Source organism: Neopsephotus bourkii, unplaced genomic scaffold (assembly GCF_033783945.1).
Source record: "Neopsephotus bourkii isolate Nb327-2 ecotype Australia unplaced genomic scaffold, CSIRO-AGI_Nbou_v1 NB_1433, whole genome shotgun sequence".
Classification (NCBI taxonomy): domain Eukaryota; kingdom Metazoa; phylum Chordata; class Aves; order Psittaciformes; family Psittacidae; genus Neopsephotus; species Neopsephotus bourkii.
This window is the reverse complement of record NW_026901910.1, coordinates 3,878,796-3,903,316: the sequence shown is the minus strand read 5'-3', so window position 1 is coordinate 3,903,316 and position 24,521 is coordinate 3,878,796. Positions and strand designations below refer to the sequence as shown.

The 24,521-nt window shown below is 48.7% G+C and overlaps 2 protein-coding genes across 5 annotated transcripts in view; both read left to right on the top strand.

Annotated features, from left to right (window-relative positions):
- TBCEL (tubulin folding cofactor E like) overlaps positions 1-24,521 on the top strand; it is a 320,977-nt gene that overhangs the window by 247,870 nt on the left and 48,586 nt on the right. The window lies entirely within an intron of this gene.
- GRIK4 (glutamate ionotropic receptor kainate type subunit 4) overlaps positions 1-24,521 on the top strand; it is a 177,884-nt gene that overhangs the window by 134,954 nt on the left and 18,409 nt on the right. For all 4 annotated transcript variants that reach the window (XR_009727721.1, XM_061368511.1, XM_061368510.1 and 1 more), the window contains exons 8-12: positions 3,030-3,191; positions 9,592-9,744; positions 10,923-11,027; positions 18,338-18,445; positions 19,419-19,622. Coding sequence is in view for 3 of the 4 variants with exons in the window: in XM_061368511.1 (XP_061224495.1) it covers positions 3,030-3,191; positions 9,592-9,744; positions 10,923-11,027; positions 18,338-18,445; positions 19,419-19,622 (732 nt within the window). In the remaining variant the exon portion in view is untranslated. The remainder of the gene's footprint in view (positions 1-3,029; positions 3,192-9,591; positions 9,745-10,922; positions 11,028-18,337; positions 18,446-19,418; positions 19,623-24,521) is intronic.

Here is a 24,521-nt window from a genome sequence, read left to right as displayed (position 1 = left end):
ACCATCTTCTAGGCTACAAAAAGCATCAGCCAGCACTGCAGATAAGGAAGAGTAACTACATGAGCTGAGGAGAAGAGAGGGAAGGCAGTTGTGAAACTGCTCTGTGTAAGCAGTAGGCCCACCAGCTTTGTCTACCAGCCAAGGCAAGGTCAGGTATGAATGCCACAGTTGTGCCTAGCTTAGGCAAAAGTCAGCTTCAATGTCAAAGAGAAAGCTAACACTGAATCCCCTTGTACCTGCTACAGAGCCATTCGAGTGTCTTCTCAAATCCGAGCAGTATTTCCCTGCCTCAGTCTGCTCTTTGTCAAGGTAAATGCTTTAACACTTGCACACAAATACATGGCGAGAGGAGCCATCTGGGATCACCTCCAGAGCAGGGTTTTCCACCACTTCTCCCATCTGTGCCAGGCAGCATTAGAGGCTCAGCCATCGCTTGCCATTGGGAGGGCAGGGTGGGAGGTTGGACCAGGGCTGAGGATGGGAAATCAGCTGAATGGTGCAAGCCTTGGATGGTAAAAGACTTTGTAGTATGTGGGTTTGGAAATGTCAGGTGTGGTGAATGACTGTGTAAGAGAGCTAAAAACAAATAGGGACAGAAGCTGAGCCGGCAGCTACTGAAGCATCCGAATGCTCTCACCCCTTTGCCTTCCATAGCAATCCTGACCTAACCCAATCTCTTCTATCCCATTGCAAATGAATTGTGTCCCTCAAGGATGGTTTATCTCCATTTCACTGCATAGGCAGCTCATGGCTCGTTTCCTTGTTTCTGACCTGGGTCAGCAGAATGCTCTTGTGCATGTCCGATGGAAAAGCATTTAATGGCAGAGGGTTGAAGCCAGGGCAGAGGGAAGGGATAGGGAGTAATGCAGAGAAAGGGTTGTCAACCATCCATGCAATCCCCCTGTGTTAGAGATGAATGCTTTATGAGCATGACAACAGCAGAAATGGGGTTTTCTGCAGCTGGAGGCTTGCCTAGAAAATGACAGATACGGAGAGTGTTGTCTGTAGAGAACAACCAGAACTTGCAAGGGCCAGCAATGGGAGCTGGGAAAAAGCTGCTGTTAACATTGGAACCAAAGCAGATTGTTGACTCCAGGTCTGCCTGTGGTTGTCTTGTCAGGCAAACCCTGGCAGCTGCCTCCATCCTCAGCATGGCACAGAGAAATGAGGCTGATGTGTATGTGGGTCCCTCTGGAATAATGTGAGTGATCCAAACCAGGGTCTGGGACTGACCCAGCCAGCTCGAGTAGCTTGGAGCTGTGGGGCTAGCTTTGTCAATGCTTTGTGACTGGGGCAAAGCACCCCTCTGTCTCAGTTTCCCCCATGTGAAGTGTTGCTCATTCCCTCACCCAGGAGTTGCTAATATAAGGAGCAGTGTCACAAACCTGCCAGCATCTGAGCAACCTCAAAAGCTTAGAAGTGCTTTGAAGGGCACTGATTGCAGCTGCTTTGAGGTTGGGGCAATCTGGGCTGAGATGGAAGCCTTGGACTGTGTGGCTGTTTCAATACATAACATCTCCTTTCTTTCTCCATATGATGAAGCCAAGAGGGCAGTCAGGCAGCTGCTTGCATTGTCCCACACACCATTTGCCTCCCAGCTCTGGCTTGGGGGGAAGTGGTATTTTGCAGGGGCTGAACATACCTCCTGCTGCTCTGCTTGCATCCAGGATCTCCTCAAGCCCAGGTTCTCATTAGCCATCTGCCCTCATTGCGTGGGTTGACAGGATGCCGTGGGTGAATGGATAACCTGTCAGGAAGGCAGGAGCATAATATCATTCAAATGAATCAATAGTTCACAAGCAATTTCATGTTACCTAACGTTAACGCGGTTGTGTCCAAAATGCACTTAAATCCTGTGCCTGATCGCATCCTCATGGGACATTGCCATGCTGGAATAGTCTTGTAAGTCCATGTTTGAGAGATTTACAGGCATTATTCCTACATGCACCCGTGTGCAGGCAAGATAAAAAATGCCTTGACTTGCTGAAATCTCATACTCCACAGAGCCAAAAGACATTTGTATTAGTGATGGAAGAGAATGGGCATCCAGCAGCTTCTGAAACTATCACTCCCACTTTCTCGCTCAGTTTTAGCAATTAACAAAAGAGAAGTTAGTGAGGAAAGCACCATTATTTCCTGCTAATAGGACAAGAAAGGCTGGACTTTCCTCCAGGAAACTGGCTTTGTCGTGTAACTGCTTCCATTGATGTGAGTAGCAAAATAGAGCTTGTTTGGGGATGGTTTTGGCCTTTTTTATACAGTCATTTTTATACATCTCACCACGTTGCTCTTCAGAAAGTCAAGAGGATGAGCTGCATTCCAGAGCCCGCAGCCAAAGCATCTTCCAGCAGGGCATTAGGATGTTCTGTGCGTGGCATCTCCTCCTGGTACCCGATGGCAGAAAGGAGCAGTGCAGGGTTGCCTCGTGGGGAGGAACTGCTTTGATTTAGCAGCTTAAACTTGGTGTCACTGAATTGGACATGGTGGTGGGAGAGCTCACTGCTGCACTCATGATTGCTGCCCAGGCTTTTGGAGGAGATAGGTAATAGTAAAGGACATTAGTTTCTCTCCAGACATGTGTCTCCACTGGTCTTGGTGGCCTGGGCATCCCTCCTGCCCTAGGTTTGGGTGAAGAACCATCGTCTGTGTCTTCACACTGGTGTTCTCAGCCATAGCAATAGTCAGGCACAGCAGTGTTTTCATGGTGAACACAGCAGGGATTATTTTGTGGGAGTGCCTTGGGAAGTATGAATCTACTAAGGAGCTTTGTGCTCTGGATCGGCCACAATAAACCTGACCACCTCTGGCTGGTTATGGCAGGTTACTGGCTTCACCTGCAAAATATCATCCTCCTCCTTGCCTCTGCTGCAACCTCTGTGTAGCAGGGAACCTCCTGTCAGAAGAGTTGGTTAATAAGGAATAGCCCCACAGTCAGACGTGGTTAGCAGGCATCACGGTATCCAGTGCTTTTGAAGCTTTTGGTGCCCGTTTTCTTCCCTAATCCCATTTTCTGTTTGGGGTTGTTGTAGGAGTTTTCCCTCCAGCGCCTGGACAACCTGCTCGACGACCGAGTCAACATCCTGGGGTTTTCCATTTTCAACCAGTCTCATGCTTTCTTCCAAGAGTTTGTCCAGAGCCTCAACCAGTCCTGGCAGGAGAACTGTGATCACGCTCCTTTCACTGGACCAGCAGTAAGTAACATTCATTCCCATTGCCTCCCTGAGCTGGAAGTTGCTATAAACCAACAGGAAAACCTTGGGAAAAGAGCTGGTTCAGAGCGGGCAATGCAGTGTGAAGGCCATGTGAAGAGACAGAAACTCTGGTCTTAAATGTATGGTTTCAACTACTTATTCAACCCCTGTGCTAAAGAGCTGGGGCACATCACCAGGCTGCTGTCAAACTGCTGTACCTTGGATTGGCCTTCGTGGTGGTTGGTCTTGGGGAGATGGTGGTCCAGGATTGGGAAGGATGAAGTGGACAGAACTGCTTAGTTAAGTAGGTAGGAGAGGACTTCAAGTGTTGAGCATCCTTATCTGGAGATTACTAAAGTGATCCTGAAAGTCTGCAGCCTTCCAGAGGGCCCCTGGGGAGATGTGTGGGTATAGAGCTTTAGAGGGCTTGTCTGTGCTTGAGTGGCTGTTCAGCTTTAAATTAAAGCCCCATCTTAATTTGGATTATATTTAAATGTGTGTGCAGGGGGTGATGCAACCCTGTTTCAGTGTTTCCCTTGTGAAATCTGTCCTTGTCTGTGTATTTTATCTCTAGGAAAATGGCTCGTGGAAGAGGGAGTCTGGATGCAAATAGGATAAAAAGGGCTGGGTTTAGGCAGATGCCAAGGGGCTGTGTTAAGTTAGATGCTCCCTGATGAGCGTGCAGATCAGCACCGAGATCTTCCCTAGGGACTCTTTATAACTGGAAAGGTTTGCAGAGCAGATTTGCTAACTCTGGGATGTTGGGGGTCATGGTTGGAGCTGGGGGAGAGCAGAAAGAGAAAATGTCATCAGTGGAACCATTTGCATCGCTTTTAATGACTTCATAGTCTCCTTAACAAGCTGAGGGAGCTGTGTGCAGCTGAAAACCTCCTTATCACCACAAAAGTGATATTAAACAGGCAAAATAAGAAGCTTTCTGCCCTTTGTGTCTCCATATTGTTGGCTTGCCATGGAGCTGAGGTCACAGTTAATACGTGCCTGGGACCATCCTGCTTCCCCTGCTCCCAGCCCTGCTGTGCAGATATGACTGCAGCGAGCTTGCTGTCTGCCCTGCTAAATCTCTATAGGGTTGCTACCAGGAAGCTTCCTATTTGGATGACAGTTGCAGGGGCTGTTTGGAGTCATTAAAAATAAATTTCCTTTTATTAGTACAAACAGAAGACAGAAGGAACGGGAGCGATGGGGGGATAACTCATCTCATTGTGCCTTCCTTACCCTGTGTTGTCTTGGACAACCAGCAAAACGAGGTGGAAGGATGCAGGAGTATGCCCCATTGCAGCACTTTCTTTAAACAATGAAGGAGTTTGGAGCTGAAAGGAGCTGTCTGGTTTGTGAGCCTCAGCCTAAATCACCCATCAGTGTAATATTAAGTCAGCTGCATGCTCCTTTCAGTCATTCATAAAGCGTAATCAGGCATACAGCAGGCTTCCTCCTGGGCCAGGGAGGATGTGTCTGGAGGCAGGGGGCTTGGCCATGCTGCATTGCCCTGATCTAAACACTTCCAGCCCTGCTGTTGTTACAGGACCTGCCCTGAGGGCTGTGGTGGCTTCCCAAGCACTTGCTCTGTGGCTGCTCTTGGCTGTGATAGGTAGCTCCCCTTGTGCTACTGGTGCTCAGCTGCCTGGGAGGACTGTAATCCTTGCCATACAAATGGGAAAGTGAGGCATGGAAGTGACTTTGCCCATTATCTCAGAGCCAGGCAACCTATTGAAAATGGGTTCAGTGTTCCTCAGCCCTAGTGTAGGGCCTTAACCAAAAGGTGATGTCTTTCTGATGATGTGAAGGTTCACTCTCTGAAGCAAAGCTCCATCAGCAATATGCCATGGCCCAGGTAATGGGAAAAGTGCCTGGCCCTGGCTGGTGATGATGATGCAGGACAGAGGTTAAGTAAAATATTCCCTGGCAGGGAATGTGTTTCCTCTCCTGTGCTGCAAGCAGAGTCCAGTACCATTTCCTCATGCATTGTCTCTGCTGTTGGAAATCTGGCAGGTTGGAAATCTGACAGCTTTCTCTGTAAGAATTTCCCCTTTTAGTCCTGAGAAGCGGATATCTTATGGGATAGCTCATACTAAAGGGATAAAAAGGGAGCTCAACAGCTGGAAGTGACAGGAGGGAGGTTTCCTGTAAGCTGCAAAATCCCAGGGCTTTCTTGCTAGAGCTGAGAAAGCATCTGAAGAAGGAGGAGGGAGCTGCTTGCTCTAATGCTATTCTCATTAATCACACTGCAAAGAAAGGAAATCAGAGAAAATCATTCAAATTACAGATGGCTAGATTAGGTAATTAGAATTTAGGCTAAAACAGATGTTTGTAATTAAGTGTTTATGTCACTGAATAAAATCCAGATTGTAAAGTCTATTTCACAGCATTTAAATGGTTTCAATTCTCTGTTATGTTTGGGGGCAAAGATACAGATGATAATGTTTCAGGAAGAAAGGGACAAAAACCCCACGTGGCAAACGCCAGGCTGGCCAAGCTTGTTCTTGTTTCCCTGGAGATCAGTTTACCTTTAAGCATGGCCTTTACGTGGGAGATTTCTGTCAATATAAAGTGAGATCTTCTAATTAACCATGTCTTACCTGCTGTTAGTTTAGAGGGGTAGATCTGGTGTAGTTTACACAGGGAGAGCTCAGGCACGGTCCCTGCTCTTGAGGTGCCGGACATCCGATAGCGTTGGTTGTGTTGCAGACACTGGTCAGAATGGTCCTGCCAGCTGATGTGTGCAGGGCTGGAGATGGGTTTCTTGATCCTATCTAGTCGGTGACTTGTTCCCAAGGCTGTAGTACCTTAGCTCTCAGGTACAGCCTCCAGGCTCCCTTTTCTGGAGCCTTGTTGTGATGAGGCATCCATCAGGTGGCAATTTTTATCAGCAACTTTCATTGTCAAGAAATAGGCTTAAAGGATATAGGGAAGTCTCTCGAGACCCATGAATCTTCGAGTGGAGGACCACTGCTGAGCTTACCAAGTCTTTTCACATGCAGCCTGTCGCAGAGCTCTTACATTGCAGAGATGGCACAAACCCAACAGGGACCTGTGCAAATCAGACGATGCACACGAGGAAGAGAATCAATTTGTTAACAGGCAAATTGGCTTTTTGTGACAGAGTGACAAAGCTGTGGTTTAAAATGAGAGCATAAAAGCAGTGAGAGATTTTATAGGTGACATGAAGAACAATGTACACAAGAGCAGTGACGGATCCATTTGCTGAGTCTGAGCAGAAGCAGTTCAAAAGGTGCTGCCTCCATCCCTCTTTTCACTCCTCTGCTGAAGATTAAGGTCCCAAAGCATGAGAGACCGTGTGGTTAAAATGCCCCAGTCCTCATGTGAACCTTCAGGGCTGCAGGAGATGGCTTCAAGCAGTGAGCTTGTGTTAACCTTGTGATAAGACCTACAAAAGCCAGAGAGGCCTCTTCTGAGCTGCTGCACTCCAATGCTATCTAATTGTGAATGGTTTCCTCCACACAGCCTGCATCCCAAATTACCTTGCTGTGTTGAACATGATTTATGTGAGTTCCGAGGGAATAGTGGCAGAGGGAGATGGTGGTGCAGGGCAACACAGCAAATGCTGCACTGAGTTGAGATGAGGGACAAGTGGGAGAGAGGCCACGCTTGTGCTAGGGTTGCAGGTCTGAGTCCTGGTGGCTGTTCAAGAGGTATTGAAGGGGGAATCAAGGTATGGGTGTGTCTTGTATGTTGCTGTGCTGCCAGGCTCCCATGCATCCAAGCGTCTTGCTTCAGGGCCACAGGATCGAGAAGCTGACATAGGAGCCTTGTTTTGAGCCTAAAGGGGCAAGGAATGTCTGGCATAAATGATAAGCAGCATTAGGAATGGAAATGTGGTGCTTCTGAGGAAAGCTGTGGTTTTTCTTTAAGAAAGGAAAGAGGGATGTTGGGGTATATTGAGGATGTGGGAGGAATACCCATTCCCAACACAGAGTGCTTGATCCTGTGTATTCCAACCCTCGCCCTAATCCCTACATTGTTTGAAATCATAAGGGGGCTGCCAGAAACCCTAACAAATTGAGGCTTAGGAGTAAAATACCCTAATCAATAATGTCAAATGCTTCACTAAGATATACAAGCCTCTCGCTCACCAGCTAATAAGAGATCATTAACTGCTCATGGCAAATGGAAATGAAAACCCAACAGGAGGCAATTAAAAATGCTGGGCCCATGTTCTCATTTGGTATGACATGATGGAACTTTGGGGTCTCAGGGATTGCATTTGCTCTCATAACAGTTTTGGTTGGCCAACTGGTATTATCATGGTTTCTGATTCAGAAAAGCAATTGCTAATTGTATATGGTGTCTGAATGGGAGAGCTTCATGGAATAGGGGCTGAGGACAGGACAGACTGAAAAGGTCCTATTAGAAAAAGAATCTGTATTAAAGGTAAAAAAGAAAGGTAGGGAGAAGAATGGATCAGCTCCTTTAAGAAGCTCTGGGAAATGCTTCCCAGGAGGGGAATGTTTAGGGCAGATGTGAATAGTAAGCAGAAACCCTTAGCAGACTTCCCTGTGGATGAAGTGCAGGAGAGTGGCTTGCTGCCATTGCAAAGGGACCTGTGGTGTCCCATAGCTGAGGGAGGATAGGAAACAGGATGCTCAAACTGGGGCATTGGGTTCCCCCTCTACCATTAAGTCACTGTGTGTCCTCAGGCTGCTCAGCTCCTCTGATTTACAGTTTATCTCTTGCAAAATAGCTGTGATAAAACTTCATAGCTCTGGAGCCAGTCAATTCTTATTGTTAGCAGCAAGTTCTTGACATATATGCCCAAAGGTGCTGCCTGTTGTGTGGGAGGCAGGTCAGATGCAAGACTGACAGATGCCAAGTCATTGAGTGCTCACTGAAGGGTTCCCTAAATGCTATTTGTGTAAAACAGGCTAAAATGATGCATGTAGGAAGAATTTGATAGAGCAAATGTGAGCCTATACCAGGGTTGAGTAAGTGAGAGGTTAGAGCTGGCGTTTGGGGTTTTGCTAGCATTAGGCTGGAGTCATGCCTTTTAACTCATGCAGCTTGCACATTTCAAGGCCTCATGCTGCTTGTCAGCTGCCTAATCCTGGGCCATTGTGGTCAATGAGGTCTTACCACTACTCAAGTAAGATCAAGCAGGGTTAAGTCTGGCTCGCTCTGCTCCAATTAGTAACACAGCTGAAGCCAAAGGTTCCTTGGGGTGAATGAACTGGGCAAGATTGTTCCTGCAGGGCCACTGGCAGAAGTGAATAAACCTAATCAGGCTTTGGGAGGAATAGAGGACGCAGATACCACTGCCACAAGCAGGGAAAGGTGGGGGAAAGGAGCCCCACGCTAGAGATTGAACCTGTTGCCAGGAGCTGGGATAGTAAGAGGATGCTCTTGGAAAACGTAGCCTTGATAGTAATGAGCTGCAACAACTTAATTCCAGCAGAGTCTGGAGGTGACAATAATTAGAAGCAAAATCTTCGTCACAACAGTGAACTTGAGAGAGCAAATGGCTGATTAGTACCTAGATCAAAAAGCATCAAAACGGTTGTGCATGGGCAGAAAACACAGCTTCTGAGGCTTGATGGACAAAGAAATCTGACTGAAGGCAAACAAAGCACAAATGAGGAGGAGAGGGGATGAACTCTGTGATTCTGAGCATTGCTTCAGCAGAGTCATTACAGAGCAGGTAACAGCCAGCAGGAAAGTGGAGGCTGTTTCAAAGACCTAGATGGTCTCTACAGGGTCTGAAAGCCAGGAGGCTGTTGCTTAACAAGTAAACCTAGCAAAACCTCATTTCCTGTGGATCTGCCTTTCAAAGGAGGATTCTTTGTTGCCTGATGAAGTCTGAAGCAGCAGTCATCTCTCCTTCTGTAGGTGTAGGCACAGGATCTTTATTCTGTCCAGCTGCCTACATATGAACTTCATACACCTGATGCTCTCGAGTGTATTCCCCTTGGCCAGCAGTTTAATCAGTGGCCACCAAAGCAGCAGAAAACACACCTTGATTTGGGAGGCTGAGAGAAAACGAATAGGGACAAAAGGTGATAGTGATGAAAGAAACCCTGAGGAACAAGCAAGCAGAGATAGAAAGGGTAAGGAGTCAAGCAAGAAGAGAAGGAGAAATAGATTGGGAGTGGGGCTGGCAAAGGGATTACTCTTGCCCCAGTGATGCTCACAGAGGCACAGCAGTTCCAGGATGTCATTGCTTTTGTTCTCCCTGCCCTCGGATGGGTGCAGACAGGGTGCAGGATGTTGCTGGAACAGAAGGATGGGCAAGCAGGGCTTGCTGTCCTCGCAGGGGAGGACAAGCGTTTTGCCCCTTTCTGATCCCATTGAAGGCTGTGGATAGAGCCACAAGGTCCCAAACGTGCTCAATTTTTGTCTTCCCATCTCATCTCCTTCTGTTTGCCCGCAGCTCTCGTCGGCCCTGCTGTTCGATGCTGTGTACGCTGTGGTGACCGCCGTGCAGGAGCTGAACCGGAGCCAGGAGATCGGGGTGAAGCCCCTGTCCTGTGGGTCTGCCCAGATCTGGCAGCACGGCACCAGCCTGATGAACTACCTGAGAATGGTGAGGAGGGACTGACGTTCGGTGTGTCGGGAGCTAGTGCTCATCGCTGCCAGAAGGAAAGATGTGTATGTACACGCTGGCGTTGGCACGGTTCTCAAGCACAGAGTGCCGGTTTGTTTGAAGGTAGCTCTGGGAATGGAAAGAGAGATCTGAGGGCTGGTTTGTCACCGGCCTTGGAACAACATGAAATGTGCCGTTTTCCAGGTTTTGCTGCAAAAAAAGCTGGAATTCAGTGAAGGGTTTTTTTAAAGCACAAATGTTTCCACTCTGTTTTGAGTGAACTTGGATTGATGTAAGGTCATGCAGTACAATTGCTTATTGCTCAGTGGTATGATGTGAGTTTGCCTGTAATGGGGTTTGGGCTCCTTTGAACCCAAAAGCGTGGTTGCTGGAACTGGTCAAGCCTAGTTCTGTCGTGAGAACAGATAATGAAGTTTCAGCCTTCTGCAATAGTTGGAGTTTCTCAATATGGTTCCTTGGAGCTGAGCTGGACCATGCAGAAGGAGCGTGTTTCCTGCGTCGGTTTGGGATGCAGCTGAAATGTTGTGAGATGAGGAAATTCAAGGAGACATTTCTTTCCTCCAAAGGAAAGCTCAGCTGAAACTGAACCTTGTACCACTCTGGTCCATGCCAGCCAACCATGCTTTAAGTCTCACCCTTAGTCCAAGGCAACTAAATCCTCCAGCTTCCTTTGGCTCTGTAGCTTGCTCTTCTTACTCAAGAGGTGCTCCAGCAGCAAGCAAGCGGTGGTTAATCTGCACAGTGAGGCTAGACACTCATCCTGGCTCTGTTGCAATGTGCTCTTGTGTTAAATGCCATCCTGATGCTGTGAAACAGCACATAATGGTCTGTGGAGGAATCCCCAGCCAGAGATTCAATGTGACACAGTGAAGAGCTCATGCCCGCTGCAGTGTTAGCCTTGGGATGGAGGGAGGCAGTGAGGGGCCGCAGTGGTGAGATCTGGGGAGCCATGCATCTCATGCTGCTGATGCTCCTGCTCCCCTCCATCTCTTTGCTACCCTTGCCAGACTCCAAAAGCCATTAGGATTGAGACACAAGGGTTGCATTGCTGTAGGTGCTAGGAGGATGGATGGCCGGTGCATGGGGCCTCCGGCTGTGCTGCAGGCACTGGGGTGAGCTGCCTCGATGGGCGCTGTAACTCATTCTCTCTTGGACAGGTAGAATTGGAAGGTCTCACCGGCCACATCGAATTCAACAGCAAAGGCCAGAGGTCCAACTATGCCCTGAAGATCCTGCAGCACACACGCAGAGGCTTCCGGCAGGTAAGAACTGCCCTGCGGATGGTCTGTGTGCAGCACGGTGTGGATGTTGCAGTGAGTTGGCAAACAAACCACGTTTCGCTTCATCGAGAACGTGGCTTGAGATGATTCAGGTTTGTCTTTATCGGGCCCCTGAGGTGGTGATTTTAGAGCCAATATCTGTCCTGTCCCAGTAACCCTTCTGTGCAGGAGATAATTCACAGCATCAAGTGTGTGCTGGGTACAAGCTCACACTCAAGACACTTTAGTTCTTAAGTTTATGGAGGCACGCGTACCCAGAATTATTTGAATGAGGAAAAATGAGAGAATTTGCTATGAAATGGACAATAAAGGGGTACTGTGAACCTTTCCAAACAACTCCTTCTGGGAAGAAAGGCAAAGGAGGGCAACTGCATCTCAGGAGCTCCCCACCATCTCTCCCCAGCGTGCAGGAGGAAGTGTGACATCATTTACCTCTTGGTTTATGGTGCGTGTTCTTCTGTAATGGGTTTGCTTAGCTCAGGCTCTCATTTGCTTCTTGTCTCAGTGCTCATAGAGCCCTTACAGCATTGGTCCTTTTTCTGCTTATTGCCTTCTTTCTGTCCAAGAGATGTTTTCTGGCTTCAGCTAAGGTTAAGGATGACCTTGTGGAGCCATAGATATCAAACTGGTGAGATAGCATCACACAAGCCCAAGGAATTCAGGTTTTACCGGTAAATACAAACCTCATTGAGGGAAAGAAATGCAAGTCCCAGGAAAAGGGTTTTCATCTGGTTTATTTCCCTGCTGACAGCTCCACACCTGCCCTTTTCTCAGAGATTGCCACTTCTCCCACATGCTGACAGAGAACAAAAGCTGTTGTATCTTACCCCACACCGACAGAGCATTTTGGCATTAGGAACTCTCTCCTGGTCTGGCAGCCATGAATTGCAGCCTTGGCAAGGATGTTGCCTGCCAGTTCTTACCTGTCAAATGACAGTTCCACTTTGATGCTGCCTTTAGCTGAGTGAGCAGGGGATCAGGATGGCATTTTCCCCACAGTAAGATAGCACCGATGCCCTTTCAATCATTTCCCCAACCCATCACACTCTGAGCAAAAGCAACAGATCCAAGCCCATCTGCATTAATAGGAGCACGCACTCAGCTGGAGCAAAGCAAGCAAATGCTGTGAGATTTGTATGACAGCTATGGTTTTGATGTGTTTAAATGTGGCAGTGTGTTCACATTCAACACACAGGTCCTCCTGTAGCAGTGCTTCCCCAAGAGCTGCACAGAGAGCTCTGACTGCAGCCTCATCCGCCCTGAGACACAAGTCTCAGCTCTGCTCCCCAGTCCCATTCTGACAAGAGAAAACCTATTTAGACCTGTTTTAAGAGCTCACTAAATAAGCAGCTTTATGTTTCAGAGGTACCCAGGGGGCTCGTCTGACTGATAGCAGTGCATGGAGGGGTGTTAGGGCCCTTCAGAGGCTGCAAGTTGGTCATGATGTGCCCAACTGGGAAAGGAATCCCTGGCCAGAGCTCCCCTCTTGGTCCCTACAAAGGGAAGCCAAACACCCCTCTGCTGTGCCATAGGTGGTTGTTTTCTTCTCATCAGCCTGGCTTCTTGTAAGAAAAATAACTAAATAAATCATAAGAAATCATTTAATTAAACCCGTTATGAGGGGAGCAGGGTAAGGAACAGCCATGCACATCCTGGAGACAGTTTTGTTCCCAAGGGTTATTATATTAACTCATTTGCTCAGGGTCTTGTTTGAAACACTTCTATTCCCTCCTTAGTTTTAATCAAGCTCACGCTCCTTGCCCATTTCTCTCTTTCTCTCTCCTTCCATCTATCGAAGCCACAGGGACTTCCAGCTCATCAGCTTTGATAGAGAATTCACTGAATTTGGAAGCTGATCCAGCCAGCAAACAAATTAGAAGCACTTAGATTTTCGAACTTGCTGTTGCTTTTGGGCAAAGGAGAGACAGGGCTTTTTGACATCCAATTTTTAACACATTTATGTAACGCACCAAACGTGCCTTTTCCTGATTTAGCTTATCTAGTGGAAATTTTTTCCCCAGCCATATGAGAGCTGCTCTCTGTTCATAGGATGTGCAATAAAGCACGGGCTCATTAATGTGCTGGTGATCCATAGATCTGACGAGGTCTGAGTTTGGAAATGTCATCTCTTTATTTCCTGCTTTTCTTTGCCCCTTTAACAAACACCGCAGCACAGAAACCTCTGGTTTCAATGCGGTGATGTGCAGTAAACCAGGAACGCTAAGGCTTGGCGGCTTCATAGGAGAAGGGAAAGAAGAGGAGCTGTGATTTAGACGGCCACAGGGTAGGCATCTGTGCAGAGGGAAAGCTGCTGACAGGGCTGGAGCACCACCATGGGCATGTTGTCCACAGCTCTGCCTTTGACCTCTGGCTCTCACCTGGTCCTTGGTGCAGCCAATTAGTCATCTTTTAGTGCAAAGCTCTGCTGATGTCCCAAGACAGAGCAGTGGGAGTGATGAGGGTGTCTAATCACTATGTTGATGGCGTGCAGATGAGGTACCAGCCGATAGCTCCGAGACCCTCAGCAGTCCCCATCACATCAGACCTTTTTAACTTAGAAGTGGCTAATCAGCCTCAATGGGACTTGTTTCTCTTTAGCTGTAACCCCCAGCAAGAGTTCAGGGACAGATCCTGCCAAGGGTCGAGTGTCTTTTGCCCCCCCTCCAGGACCTGATGAACTCAGAGTATGGCCCCATCATTCCTTCCTGGGCTATGTCAGGTGTCAATCGTGCTGTCTGAAGGGGATGTCTGGGGAGGTTTAGCATCATGGGGATTGCTACGTGGTCATTGTGTGCATGTCTCGTGGTTGTACACTTGGTGCTCTCTGTGTCCCGTGCTAACTCCTGTGGGGGAAGCTTTTATTTCATTCCTTCAGGAATGCTGACCGCATGGTAGACCTGTGCAGTGTCCTCTGAGGGCTTTCTTGCAGTTGTTTTATTCCCTTTTCCCTCCCCAGAGATCCCAAATTCCTCCCTCTTCAGGCCAACAAAGGCACCATGTACCTACTTAACTGTACCTTCTCCTGGCACAGTAGCTTTCCTGTTAGTGTTGACAAGGTTCTCCAAACACAGATTTGATGAGAGCTGATAGCATTTTGCACTCCTGCCTTTTCCTGCGGACATGAGAAAGGAGAGGTGAGGAATGCAAGCTGTGGGACAGCGCTTGCTAATCAGAGCCCTAAAGAGATCTGTGCTTGTCGCAGTGGTGGTCCCCTGCCTGTTTGAACACGTCTGTATTCAGGGCTGGCTTTACCTTAACTTTTAGCTGGGGAGTGAGGATGGTGAGTACCTGTGGTGCCTCTGAAGCTTAGAGAGAGCTCTTGCTATGTCATCACTCCCTGCCATCAGCTGCCGTTCAGGCCTGCGGGGCACTGAGCTGAAGACTTCATTAAAATCATTAGTTTGAGCAGTATTTTGTCATCTCATGCCACAAGGAACTTGAAAGCCCGGCATCATTAACGTGGCTGTGTCTGAACAGGGGAGCTGAAGGATTGAAGGAGTGAGGCAGGAATACCCCGCTTGCATCTTGTTAGCCGCTGGTGATGAGAAATCCTTTAAGTGTCACTGATCATGATAACACCTTTAGCAGAGCAACTAAACTGAGGCACCTTTCCTGCCTGTGGGGATGGGGCAGTGCCATGAGCAATGGCACTTGGTTGCTTAATCCAGGCTCAAGGCATTTTGGGCTGGATTGCTTTGGAACTGTGTGTTTGCTCCCTGCCTGTGGTAAGGACATATAACAAGTCAGACCTGAGATGCAGGCAGAGGGGGCTGGCTCTCCTTCTGGCCCTGTAAGGACATGGAGGGGACTTTCTCCATCCCAGCCACAAGCTGTCGTCTGTCACCAGGTTGGATAATCCCTCTCACAAATGTATGGAACTCCAGCTTGCAGCAAGGTGGTTGTGTTGCCCTCGTTGCTCTTCTGGGAAAGGTATGCCATCACTGAAGCTCCCCTGATCATTAGAAACCCTCTTCCAGTTTTCAGCCTGTTTATTTCTGGCTGGTTTGTATCTATTTATTTTTGTGCCAGCGCTATCATTTTAGCTACAAAAGCTGTTCTACCTCTTTGCAATGGGCCTCCTCCACCTGCTGTATTTATACAGACCAATCGTATCTGCTACTAAAAAATCCCAAGTCCTAAAAATTCTTAAGTCCTAGTCCAGTGCCTTAACAACAGGATCATCTTATCCATGGCCATGTAGGGCATTTGATTGTTTCCTAATGCATTTTGCAGGTGAATGTGTTTTGTCTTTTTCAGAGGCTTTTTACACATAGATAGAGATGATTAAAATCACTTTGACATCCATCTTGCAAGAGAGGAAGAGATCTGATGATCCCAAACATCCTGACACATTATACTTCAGAAGGAGCAAACAGCATGAGGAGTCAATTAGTGGCTTTAGCATACTGTGAGGGGGACAGTGGTGAGCCGGAACAAGCCAGGATGGGCTTGAAGTACCCCAGCACGTTGGGAGTGTTTGGCTTTGGTGCTGTATTAAGAACAAGGTCAGACCCACCACACTGTCAGAGGCAGTCAGTGTGCCAGCAGGGGAGGGACAAATTTGGGCTGTTAACATTGAAGTTAATCTGTCACTAATCTCTGGTTGAGGAATCTAGGCAATGTTTATGACTGATCACTCAGAGAGATTGCTGCAGAGGGTCCGTTGTTCAGCAATCACAGCAAGAGGAAAGCACCTTTCTGCAGAGCCAGGATGAATTCCTTCTGTCTTGCTGGTGCAGACTCTGCACAGGCTAGTTAAACCTGTGCTTCAAGGACTCCCTGGCCATGAAGTGCATGGTAAATCTCCCAGTTTGCTCCTAGAGATGAGTCCTCCACTACAGCTCAACTGTGATGCTATGAGCTTGGCGGTAGTAAAGTCACAACAAGCTGTCAAGAGAGCAGGATGCTCAAGATCTGCTCCCAGACACACTGTCACTGTGCCTCCACGTCCCCATCTGTCAGGTGATGCTAATAACCCTCAGTGTCTATCCAGCTGCTGGTGAGCCCTGAGAGTTGGTGCTTTCAATGCATTCAGAGGTCCTTGCCATGACTGGTGCTTTTAGCAGAGCATTATTCATGGTGCTGAAGGGGCTGGGCTGACAGCTCGGGGGAAGAATCTCTGTTGTGTTATCTGCAGAACAAACAAGCCCCTCCTGAGGACTTGGCCAGCTCTGCCTGCATTGCTGCATTGCTGCATCCCAGTGCCTCAACTCCAGCCGGGGAGGAGAGCAGACATGGACATGCACGTGACTGTCCTTTGCTTTCCCTGCCTGCTTTCCTTCTCCAAAGCCATTGAGTCTAAGATGCCCTGACTGCTTTTCCCACTGCTGCTTGTGCCTAGGGCTGAGGGACTGGATTTGGGATTCTTTACAGATGGCCACTTCTGTAACGGCTTGTCAGTCGCTTGGGCTGGATTTGCCCTGACGGCCAGGAGAAGAAAGGACTTGGCCCTTTCCTCAATGTCCAAAGCGATCCAGTGTGCTGACAGCGCAGCAGAACGGCTGCAGTTTCAGGTTGTGTTTGGCTGGACTCTGAAGTCCTCGAGCCATCAGTTATGCCAGAGGCAAAGCACTGCCAAGAGGAGAGACTGAGTGCGTGGAGTCAGTCCTGGGGCGGTGTAAATCAGCGTGCCTCCCATTCATTTCCATGGCAGTGCCTCCACCTGGCCGGTGGCTCTGCTGTCGCCTTCCACCCAACTTTTTGAACATAATGAGATTACTCTTTGATGGAAGAGAAATCGATTTGTTCCTACCACCCTGACAAGCGTGGCACAGCGAAAGGATAACCTGCCTGAGACCAACAGTGCCCGAGACAGCTCTTGTCAGTGCAAGGGAACCAGGAATGGATTTGCTTTGGCACCGTGGCTCTAGAGGAGCTGTGAAGCCACCCCTGTGCATTGGGGTCACTCACTCCCTCTTAGGGATGCAGCAGCTTGCTTGAGTGGTGTCAGAGGGCTTTGGGACATGACTGAGGGAGAGAGGCTTTGCAAGGAGAATAAGGAGAGAGAAGGGGTCTCAGGGGGAGCTGGCCTCCCTCAGCCACTGGTCTATCCATGAGCTAAAACAGAGGCTCTTTTAGGGAGCATAAGAGAGAGAAAGCCTAATTTGCATGCTCAGAACGAGCTGCTGGAGGTGCTGATCTCCCTGCCCAGAGCTCGGAGGGAGGGAGATTGGGCTCTTGAAGTTAAAATTAGGTTTTATAGACTCTTCCTCCCCCCTGGCTGAAGGCAGCGGCTGGTTGCCTTGCGTCACAGCTGAGTCACAACGGCCTCCCGAGCACGGGAGGACCGGTCCCTGCCACTGGTGTTGGGAATTAGGTTTGCTGCAGTGATGCTGATGCATGGTTGGTGAATTAGGATGGCCGTGGAGCTGTTGGGTGTGATGAGCCTGAGTCAAAGAGTTTGGACGTACTTAATCATTGTAGTTGGCACCCGTTACAGTAGATAGAGGAGATGAGTCATGGTGCAGCACCACTAAGAGCATGGCTTCATTTCACCCACTGCCACCACGGTGGAGCTGCTGGTCAGGGCTGGAAGGCATCTGCTCTGTGTTGGCATTGACTGCTGCTCTGGGATTGCAGGGGAAGCCGTGATGCTGTGATACTCCCTGTCAAGTGATGTTTTCCTCCAAGGAACAAACAGTGCCTATAGCAGCCATCAACTAATGACAGTGACACCCACAGGAGGACAGCGAGAGGTTTTGCTTGCTTTCAGGCAGGTGAAACCTTTGTTACACAGACAGCATAAGGCAGGACAGGAATTTGGGGGCAGGAACCCTCAGTTTTGAGCCTTCACTGTAAAATTGGACTTTCAGCACTTCCTGACGTTCTTCCAAGCTGTGTCCATAACACACAGTGCATGTGTGAGTGTGAGGGATGGCAGGGACTACCAACTGCACCTCACTGGGAGGAATGAGCTTGCAGGTAGGTTTGCCTGGGTAAGATGGACTCGTCTTTGGTGGCACCTGGGGGCAATGCAGAAGGCTGCTTGGCTACCATGAGCTGCCCATCACACGGCTTTTTCCTGTGCAGGGCATTTCCACTGCTACACAAGGACATGTGAGAAGGGACAGGATTTTGGCACTGTATTTTGGTGGGGGAGTGCTGGGGCCGTGCACCAGTGTGTTAATCTTTCTGCTGGCCTTTTGTAGGGGTGCACTGTAAAGCTAATGGAGCATTCAGAAGCACCTCTTCCAGGGCCAGCTTTGATGGTTGTCTATCACCAGAGCCATATGGCAGGAGCATACAGTAATTTGCCCTGTAAATTCCCTTATTGTGCTGTTTTCTCTCTCCAGATCGGCCACTGGCACGTTTCTGAAGGACTCAGCATGGACAACAGGATCTTCTCCTCCAACATATCAGACAGTCTGTTCAACACCACGCTCATTGTCACCACCATCCTGGTAAGTGAGGGGGTCACCTACAGTTCCCATTAGCTCTTCGCCATCCCAATGCTCAGAGGTGTCAGTCAGCTAGGATATTATTCCCTCTTCCTACCCCCATCAGCCCCCAGCATGCAGAGTTGAACACTGATTTCATAAAGAACAGACGATCCAATCTCTAATTACAGCACTGAGGACAATTCATGACAGTGTAATTAAACTCAAGTTGATGTTTCATATGGAAATGATATTTGATGAGTTCAGAAGCAGCTGGGGAGAGGACTAGGATGGGGATAAGTTGCCATTTTACATTCATCTCGGAATGATGTTCTTATTTTGTGTACAGCTGGTAAGTTGGAAGGGACGATTGTCCCTTCTACCCGTAAAATCACTGAAATTGGCCAAGATGGGTGCTACTTTCATGAACCAAGAGTGCACATCTGCAGGCACCACTGTCCTTATTGCAGGTGCTGCTTGTCCTATGGTTTTCCCCAGTGCTCCTTCATAAAAAGTACTCAGAATCCTGAAGAGCTCTGTGGGATGTGAGGAAATAGTGCCAAAAGTTTGTTGAAAAGAGGGACAAACTGAAGAAGTGGCTGTATGCCAAGTGAGGCTGGAAATCTGTCCGTCCTGCCATAACTCGGAGCAGTCGCTGGGCTGCTTTGGCATATCCCATTTGGAAACAGCCCCCAATGCATGATCCCTTAGCTCTGTTTCATATCCTCAACTGGGGTATATCCAGTGCACTTCCAGCATATCCCTGACACATCAGGGACCAGTGGTTACCAGTGTAGAAATGGCTCTGTTAGCTTTACACCTTGGGTTGCCAAGTGATCAAACCAGCTTTCCACATCTCTTATCCCCTCGTTGAGAGGGATACTTTGGGATTGGAAGTTGGCCTGGGTGCCCCTGCTCTTTGTGCCCTGTGCTCGGCGCCGTGCTGGTGGGATACCTCAGCTAAGATGGGAATGACAGCTGCCCAGTTTCAATGCAGGAAAACCCTTACTTAATGCTGAAGTGGAACCATCAAGAGCTGGAAGGCAACGACCGCTATGAGGGCTTCTGCGTGGACATGCTGAAGGAGCTGGCAGAGATCCTGCGTTTCAACTATAAGATCCACCTCGTTGGTGATGGTGTATATGGAGTCCCCGAGGCAAACGGCACGTGGACAGGGATGGTCGGGGAGCTCATTGCTCGGGTAAGTGAATTAGCTGCTCTTTGTAACTGTCCTCTAATGGGACTTGGCAATGAAAAGCCCTGGTGCTCTATTAAGTGCTCCAGGGTGATAAGGATGGATGGGGGTTTTAGTCCACTTGTGAGTCTTTGACCAGAGGATCTCCATTTTATGTGTTCTCCCAATGGCAAATGTGTTTGTGGTGTTGATGTGACAGCACGTAAAGGACTCAGAGGGAAGCAAATAAGAAGTGCATTTCTATGCAGAAAGGTTTGGGCAGATTTATTCCAGCTCCTTACCTCTGAGTATTGTTTCTGGAGAACGTTTTTTTGTCTGCTTAAGTGTGTGGATTGAGATCCTTTCACAGCTCTGCTTTGCAGTGTTGCTACCCAGCATCTAGGCTGAAACCTGAATGCATTGGCTGGGTTAGACAAGAGTTCTGAGTTCGTGTGTGCTCAGCCTGTCCCCATCTCCCTGCTCGTTGTTTTCCTCCGCAGTTAAAGGTGTTCCTTCCCCAGGGATCCTGAAGCTTAAATACAGCTCACAAAATGCTCCAAGATCCTTAGTAAAATAGGCTTAGCTAAAGCTAACATTAAGATCGATGTTATTTAAACTAATACTTCCTTGCTCACCGATTTCTACCCTGCCATGTTACAACCGAAGCACCTGTGAGAGCCCAGTGATAGTTTCTCAGCTGGTGATAAATCCACAGTGAGGTGTATCCATGATGATCCACTGTGTGAGAGGAGCCTCTGAGCCACCCCATCGTTATCCTCACAACAGTGGCATGTCCTCCTGCAAAGTGGAGGAATAAGGGCCCCAATCCATCCCCTTGTGGCTCCAGGCAGGGCTCTGGGGCTCCTGCTTTCCTCCCTGCTGCAGAGATGAGCGAGCATCTCTAGGAGATGCCCACCAGCATCTGTCTGCTGCTTTTCAGATGGCCAGAGGGACATGGCTGACACTTATCCTACCTAAGGAGCTTAACCTGAAGTCAGATGGAACAGCTCAATGCCTAAAAGACTTTCTAAGGGCCAGACTCAGGGCATGGTATGGACTGGAGATCCCTCCTGAGCTAGCACACTGCCTCCTGTCTTGCCTTTCCCCAATGGAATGATAGTTCCCGACGCCAGCCGAGATCACACCTCCATCTGCTTCTACTAAAAAGCCTTCTGCAAGGTTGTTTGAAAGTGCTGGGGGCTATTGGCATAGTTTTTATGCATGTCTCTCTGTGTGTGTATACACACACACACGCACAATTACTGCTCTGCAATGCTTCTTTTGGGAGGCAAGAAGGAAGGCGCAAAGAGCAGCGTGTGATCTGTGCAAACAAAGGAAGGGAACAGCCATCAGATTTTTGGCCTACTAACCTTGGCAGTGCCTCTCCATTAAATGGGAGCTTCTGGAGGGTTGTTTTTCTTTAGTGCTAAGTGTTTTAACTTCATCTTCGCATGGAAACCATTTGTTTCTTCTGCAGCTCGAGCCTTATTTAGGAGGATTTCATTTCTGCTTCAGCAGTGTGGAGCTAGCAAAGCCTGTGTGATGCTAAATCAAAAGCTGGAGAACAGACAAAGCTTTCCCTGCTTTGCTCTTCTTAGGCCCTTTAGAGTCTTTATAATGGCTTCAGCAAGTTTTTGATCAGTCCCAGGGACTGGCACTTTGGATCAGGTCAGTGAGGACAGAGCTGGCCGTGTGCGTGCTGTTGTGTTTATTCAGGGCTGCCTGGGATATTGCTTTCTGAGGCCATTTCTGAGCCAAAGGGGCTCCTCTCCTTCCTTGACAGTTTGCCCCCAAAGGGGTTTGTTCCAGCCCCTTGTTCATCCCCTATCCTGCTTTGAGGACTGGTCAAAGCAGAAGAGCCAGCGCATCCGATTGCGCACACACTGCTCTTTCAGTGGATTTATCCCCTGGCCCCTTTCCTCCATGCATTCTTTAGCACAGAGAGAGGACATCAGCTGGGACACAAACTTCCCAAATCCTACACAAAATAAAAGCTCTGCATCTATCTCTCTCTGCAGTGCTGTATTACTATAGGGAAGCGATTCCTCCTTTGCACTGATCAGAAAATAAGACTTGTCTGATGTGCGCTTGGTGTGCAGGACCAGAAGGTCAGACAATTATCCAGCTCCGTGCGATACCTTTCCAGTATTATTTTTTCCTCTGTAATCCCTTCTAGTGGCACTGAATCTCTTCAGAGCAACTGTAGGCTATATGGGGAAAGTGTTTCATTTTATTGCTTCTAAATTAACCAGCTATTGATTTATTCTTAAGTGCTGAAAATTGCATTACAGCTAATTGTGAGCTATGATATGATTGAGAAGGATGCTATATAAACATAAATCTGTTGTTGACCCAAATTTACCAGTACATATCTTATCGACCTGCTCACAAAGCAAATTAAGAGCTAAGGCAGAGGGGGGCTGGGATTTGGGGAAGAGCTGTAGTGTCTTCTGTGTCTAAGTCAGCAGTCTTGATCCAAGATGGTTTTAGAGTGAGGGAGATGAAGCTGTCCATCTCATGGAAGGGTCCTGCCTCGGGAGCAGCAACACAAGAACTGCAAGGACCTTAAAGCTTTTGGATGATGGTTTTCCCAGCTTCCTTGCTGGTGACAAGGTGGTGTTTTACAATCAGAGGCACTCTCCCTTCGACTGCTCCAAAGATGGGGAAGGGCAGGAAGGAGAAGATAGTTCACAGTTGGCAGTCCTGCTCTCCACGTGGCAGTGGGTGTTCAGAGAGAAAAGCTATGTGTGGGTGAAGGGAGGGGGAGTCTGTATGCACACTATTGTGCTGGCAAATGTGACACTGGGGGGCTTAAGAGGGTGGGAAGCAGGGAGGTGTGGGAGCTGGTTAGGTCTTGCTGTTCCCCATCCCTTTGTGCTTCACCTTAACTGGTTTTTGCTATGGGCATGGTGAATACCTTGCACAGATGTTTTCCTCCCACCCAAGTGAGGAAAGGTGGATAAAGACAGACCCGAGGCTGACATCTGCACTGGTTGCTGACTCTCATCGCTGGCTGTGGCTGAAGTGGAGGGCTGCAGCCTCCAGGGTTTGCAGGCTGTCACTTGTCATGTGTCGGAAATCATGCGTGTCCTTAAGGAAAATTCAAACACTGGTTTTGAGTGACCCTCCTCTGGCCCTGCTTTGAAATGCGAGAACATGCATCTGAGTGCACAACCTGGCTCCATCAGTAGGAGCTGCATTACCCAAAATAGCTCCTGTCAAATCAGATGGGCAGTTGGAGCGGAAGCAATCAGTACATTGATCCGGTGGCAGAGCTGTACTCATTGTGCCATGGGACAGATCTGCAGATGCAGAGAGACTGCTCTGTCATTGCTGCAGGCTGCAGCCAAACTGCTGTGCTGTGTGCTCAGGTGGGTCCTGAAGGTTGAACACTGATTTTGGCTTTCCAGAAGGCTCTTTAAGCAGTGTAAGAAATCGCTTTCCCTAACCTTGGTCATGCTTTCATGGGCAGCACTGGTGAGAATGATGCTCTTATGGGTACCCAGGGGATGTAGCATCCAATGTGCTGTTCAAGTCAGGGATTCCTGCTCCACAAAGAGCCTCATGCTCCCAGAGCTGTCCTTCAGGTTTGTTTTCCATGTTTCTCACACAGAGACAGCCCAAAGCCTTTTGCCACTGGGACTCTCACTGTGTTTTGTGTCCGTAGCTTGACAGGAGGTTGGGAATCACTGTGGGGCTGGAGCAGGGCTGGTCTCCCGGCTGGTAGCCTGTGCCGTGGGAGACTTCGGTGGGATCCTCTCTACCCGGGCTGACATCAGACCCCATTCATCACCATTAGTGCTGAGATGAGCCTTGTCAGCACCTGCAGCAGGGAGGCAGCTGCCTCCTCTGGACTGTGGCAGTCCCTGCAGTTTGCTTCTTAAGGCTGCTTGATTGTTCCTCTTTAGGAGTCCAGCTTGGCCCCTGGGCTTAGCATCCTTTACAGTGAAGTGTGAGCCTGATCCCATGGTTAATGGCAGGTGTGGTGGTGGCACCTCATGCTGTTATCTCAAACCAACAGCCCACCGGGGCGTCCTCTTACCTACTGAGAGTTTGGGCTTGTTTAAGCGGTGTCTTGTTAAGGAAGTGTCTGTCTCTAGTCCCAAAATGCTCTGGGTCTTTTTCTAAGCCTATTTCACACTGACATTTATAGCTGCAACTGTGCTGGAAGGATGAAAATCAAGCAGGGTTTGCCCCTTCTTCCCCCCATCCTTTTCCTCCTGTTCTCTTCCCCCCACGAGGCTCAGCTGTGGACAGAATTCAGAAGCACAAAGCAAAATCCTTTTCTTCCTCAATGCATTGTTCAGTCTATAAAATGCCAACTCCTACCCATGCTCAGGTGGGGAGGGCTGGAGAGCACTCGGGTTGGCAGAGCTCCTGTAACTAAGATACACTGACCTCAGTGAATCACAAGAAGTTTGCTTAACATCAGGAAGGAAAGTAGAAGCATGAAATGGATGCTATTCAGGCAGGGAATACATTGCCTGCCATTCCCAGATCAAAGTTTATGGCTGTCAGGAATCGGCTCTTAACTTGCATGACTTCTGAGCCTGCAGAGAGAGTGAGGGAGTCTTTAACAGAGCACAGCTAAAGCCACAAGGAGCCAGGTTTCTAGCACAGGGCACAGGAGAAGGAAGATGTGCATGGGCACAGGTTAGAGCAGGCTGTAAGCTATGATGCTGGCATAAGTCCTGAAGGGGACTCAAGTTGACCAAGCAGGGAATGAGCATAAGGAAATCAGCTCTGATGGCATGGGAGGACCCTCTGGAAGAAAGAGAAGGGGCCTGGGCACAAAACCTGTGTGCCCCAGGGGAGGCAGCCCTTCTGCGCTGTTTCTGCTCCGTAGGCAAAGGGATTGGGATGGCTTTGCATTCTATGTTGCATAGGGAAGAGCAGCTTTCAAGATGTTGCTGCCTACATGGTCTG